We start from the raw sequence: 5,134 nt of genomic DNA, 5'->3' as shown, positions 1-5,134 counted from the left end.
AATAAAAAAAAAAAAAAAAGGAAAAAAGAGGAAATGGACGGGTGGAAACAGAATAAAGTGACGAGGGAGAGGGTTGTGATGAATCGAAACGGGCTGAGGGATGAGGATAAAGGGAGGAACAGGGGTTTTACGAGGACGAAGGAAACAATGGAGGGAACAGGAATGGAGAAGAAGGAGCTAACAGGAAATATATTTGAGTGTTTATTTAATCATAACTACCATTAGAGATCCAATGTTCATTTTCCTCTGTAATCTTATTCCAGAATACTAAACTCTCGAAGTGGCGTCATAATATTACTTTAAATTCATGATAATAAAGTCTATCCTGTGTATGAGAGTTTAACTGCTTGTCAACATGTCTCATACCATTATATATTTATATATATAATTTCATATATATATATATATAATATATAATTTTAATAATAGTATGTATAATATATAATTATATTCACTACCTGCATATCACAACATAAATTTCTTTCTCTCTTTCTCTCTCTCTTTCGTTCTTTTCCAGTCATTCTCACTTTCCGCCGATCTTTCAAACGTAACACACTCGTTCGTACGCAACACACACACACCCATACACACACGGATACCGTCTACAATAATAATTACTATTTAACACTGCAGTATAATCGGATAGTGGTTGAGTTTCTAAGCATCGTGTAGCGCCGTTCAAGAACGCGTACCATCGTCCTCCATTCTTTTCGAAAGGCTCTACCGTGTCCTAATCTCTTTCCCAACGAAAAATTGATTTTAATGGAATTATCTTTTTGCCCCATTTTACACGTGTAATTAATAGGCTTCGAGAGCCGAATCAATCGCCGATGCCCCACAAGTAGCGTAACTTCCTCTTGACTTTCTCGATCATGGAGGGTTGAACGGCTTCTCAACGTCACGCGTTCCAATGTCCATAGTCGAACTGGGTCATCGATATCCCTAAAAACGTGTTTGCCGATCTTCTGTCGCGAGATGGATTATAAATAGATTTTCAGTGTAAACACACCGGTCAAGAGTACATGGTTACTAGCGAACAAAATAGGATGTAGCTTTTATGTAGGTCATATTGTTTGGCATTGGTCACGTTTAAATTTCCTCCAATTATGAACATATGGATCTTGCCTTTCAAGACATTTTCACTATAGTTTTTGTCTCCTTCTTTTCTCCTTTTTACGTTTTTTTTTCTATGTTAACGACGACGAAAGAATTTGTTCATCTGGGACGATGAACGATGTTTTCTCTTTCATCGTTCTAGCATGCGGGCAAACCAATGTAAATTCTTTCCTTTTTCTCTCTTTTTCATTCGTTTGTAATTTAGATGAATTAGCAACAGGGGTGCGACAACTTCGTTTTGCTACACTGCTCACAATGCTCAGCCACTAACAGTGATACATCAGCATCGAAACCTTAGAAACCATGGCTCAGCTAGAAGAACGTGGGAGCTGGCTCTCACACGGAACGACCTCAAAATATATCCAGGGCAGCCAACGTTTTCTTTAAAGTATGCAACAGGAAGCTGAGCAGCAACTACTCCCGCCACCTTTACTTTTTTGCCTCTGATCTGTAACAGAGAAGCGACGCTTTTGTTATTCGAGCTCTCCCAATATCCATATGTGAAAACTACGTCTTGATTCTTTTCAAATCGATAAGTTATTTCGGTCAGTCGTATATTAATCAAATAGAGCGTTTCGGAATAAATGATACCACTTGAAGAAGAAGATTTCTCTTCAAGACATATCGTATAGTTTGGAGTTTTCTATATAATTAGAATATTATATATATATATAGAAGAACAGTAACATTCTAATTATATAGAGAACTCCAAACTATATGATATGACTTAAAGAAGATTTCTCGTATATACAGGGTGGATAGGGTGGTTGGTAACTGGTGGTACAAGCAGAAAGGGGGTGATTCTACGTGAAAAAAGAAATCGAAAATATAGAATAGAAATTTTTTTTTTTAATTTTTCCATCGAGACAACGATCTACAGTGAGATCCGTTATAACGAGGCGTGATAAAGTGCACGCGTACCGAGCGAAAATTCAAAGTCGATTTTCTCAAAAACAAAGCCTCGAACGAAAAATTTGTATTCTATATTTTTGACTTCTTTTTTCGCGTAGAATCACCCCCTTTCCGCTTGTACCAACCACCCTGTATATAATCCTCTAAATCATTCAGTAAGATTGGTTAAATTTAATTGTTACTTCGTCTTAGCTCTACTGTATGAAAGAAACGTTTTATAAAACTAATTGATTACTCTCCTCCTACCTAAATAATCTTGTGCGCCATTTATTCAGCGAAATTGATTACGTGTAATCGCTATCTAATATTTACTCCGCTGTATCAGAAGCAAATTACTCATATCAAAAACGTTTCATAAAACAAAATATATTAACTTTTTTATTATAACGACAGATAAGCAGGGAGAAAGAGTATAAAAAATTCCTTTTGATAAGATGATAAATTACACGGTTATTCCAAGACTCGTAAAGAAAAATATAAAATGAAAAGAATACAGGCGGATTTACGTGTAACATCCGCCTTACGCAGCGTGACGCACGCGTTTGTCATTTCTAGCTAAATGTAACATAAAAGCAGAGAGTCGTGATCCTTTTCCGCGTGCACGAAAGGACCGTTGTCCTCGACTTCCGGCCGCGGACCGTAAAGCGAGACACTCGATTCTCTTTCTTCACATTTCTCTACGGAGGAAACACGGGTTAAGTATGTGCTTACCGCACCGTAAATCATATTTGTTGTGTCGTCGACAATAACAAAGTTAATACCTGCAAGTAAACAGCAATTAAGTACCGTGAGTTCTGCCATGTAATTTCTTTTCTCAAGATCGCGAAGGGATTGATGTACAGGAACGATGATCATGGACACACACTGGGATTTGGAGTATTGTGGAATTGAATTTTTTTTTTCTTTTTTTTCGAACGTTTTGTTAATCATATTCGGGATGTAGAGTGTTGTCAGGCTGAACGTGCATGTATCCGCCATTAGGCAGAAGACCTGTAATTAGGAAAAACGAGATTGGGATCTTTAGACGATGGTGTTGCTCGTGATATTATGATATGGAATACACAATATAATTATTTTACGCCTTGGGAACAAGTATGTGGAAATAATTTTAACAGAACGAAATTAAGAGAACGAAAATGATATATCTAGCTTTCCATAGAAAGAATGAAATCTTAAAGAGTTAAGAAAAGCAATTTCAAGTAATACGTCTTTGCATCGCAGTAGATTTTGAAATAAAGATAGGATAGGTGTTTTTCTTGGATGGATTTTCTTGTTCCTAAAGATGGAGTGTTTTCTTAAGCATAAAGTTTTTTCACGTGTTAAGGAAATCTATCTAGATCTAGTTCCAAGAAGTAAAAAGATTATCAAATGCATTGATCTTATAATTTACAATCTAACAATGAAATACTCTGTTCCACATTTTCTTGAAATTGTAAACCCAACAATTATATAAATGAATACCTCATTCCATGCGTGATATATATCGCGATAAAATCAATTTTATTTCACCTTTTCCCTTTCTATTACGGTCGAATCAAACTCCATATCTCTATTACCTAAAGTAATAGATTTCATCGATATAAACCAAAAATCAATATATACATTACGATTTTAAATCTCGAACGATTCATGTAAACGATGTTGCACACTTTAGCTTTGCGTAACATCAAATCTAAGCACAATATTCGTTAAGAGCAATCGCTAAAAAAACAATCTAGAAACGAAGGTGGATTAACAAAATCAAAGATGAAAAATAGGAGTAGAAATTTACATGGTAGCTATAGAGAACGTAAAATATCGCTTTTATCTCGGATGCATCCGGATATACAAAAGTAACAGGATTAACGAGGACGCCCCAGGGAAAGAAAAACAATGAGTTGGAGCGTGTATAAACAGGGTTGCATGTTTATTCCGTGAGGAACGCGAACCGCGTACAATAAAATAAAGTAACGGTGCACGCGTATTCACGGCTGTTCTTCAACCCTTCCATCTGGCGGATATCAGTCCGTTTCGACTTGTCTGATATTGTACAGCTTGAATCATGAGAAACAAGATACCTATGAATCTCTTACAAATTTGAAAATAGAGAAAAATACATCGAGAGGGAATAAAACTTAAATTTTACTGAAGTTTATATAACGCCATAAACTTTTCATTCTTCAACTTGATAACTGAATGTACAATGGATTAAATGATACGTCGTATCAGTTATTAAATTAATTGGATTAATTTAATAATACATCTAATTGGCTATAATTTTTGGGACGTTTTAATAGTTACAGATCTGTAAACAGACGAAATGAGGTCAGGCAGCGGAATATACCAGTCTTATATTACGTACGACACGACCCCTGGAGCGAGTAGAAACAGCAAACGAAAGTAATGGCTTGCCTTCCTCCTCTTCCCTTTCTTTCTCGTCCCATCTGTTCTCTTCCCGTCTGTTCTTACCAGTTCCCTTCACTTTCTCCTTCTTCTTCTTCATTTTCCTCCTCTTTTCCCCTTTCTATTCCCATTTTACTTTCGCTTCTATTTTTTTCTTTTTCTTTTTCCCCACCTTCTCTTCTTTCTTCTGCCTTTTCGTTCCCTTTCGTTCATCACAATCAATCGCAAACAATGGACACATAAATATACCAGAAAGAACTATTCCTCAGCAATAAGCCCCACGATATATTGTAGAAGAAATGGAAAAAAACGATGTAGTATTAACGAAAAATAGTCCTCTATCGCAATTCTAATAAAACTGACATATTTACATCTATCTGATACTACTGGGTCTCGGTCAATTACTTGCAAGACATTTGATTCGTATACAATCTACTATTTCATAAAATTGCTACGATTATGTCTACCTAATAAATATATCTCTCTGCGCCCTATATAATATAATAAATAATAAAATACCTTAAGTGTGAGAAACCATAGTTAGAAAAATCCGAGAGTTTCCCTAATAAACCTCTTATTGAAGACTGAAACGATCGACTGCTACTATAATATATTCGCTCGAGAGAATTCACCGTTTGTGGATTAAACCGTGCTCAATCTTGGCTGATAGCACAAAGGCTCTTCTTCTTCCCCTTAGGTGGAGAACATCGCTTGTCGTTCCCCC

General features: G+C 36.1%; 1 protein-coding gene across 1 annotated transcript in view; it reads right to left on the bottom strand.

Annotated features, from left to right (window-relative positions):
* Window positions 1-1,167: 1,167 nt before the first annotated feature.
* LOC100748411 (ubiquitin-like protein 3) overlaps window positions 1,168-5,134 on the bottom strand; it is a 107,966-nt gene continuing 103,999 nt past the window's right edge. The window contains exon 4 of the mRNA XM_003490248.4: window positions 1,168-1,564. Within this exon, the coding sequence (XP_003490296.1) occupies window positions 1,500-1,564 (65 nt within the window). The 3' untranslated portion in view covers window positions 1,168-1,499. The remainder of the gene's footprint in view (window positions 1,565-5,134) is intronic.

The sequence above is a fragment of the Bombus impatiens genome, unplaced genomic scaffold (assembly GCF_000188095.3).
Source record: "Bombus impatiens unplaced genomic scaffold, BIMP_2.2 scf_0418, whole genome shotgun sequence".
NCBI classification, from domain to species: Eukaryota; Metazoa; Arthropoda; class Insecta; order Hymenoptera; family Apidae; genus Bombus; species Bombus impatiens.
This window is presented reverse-complemented; position numbering and strand designations above follow the sequence as displayed.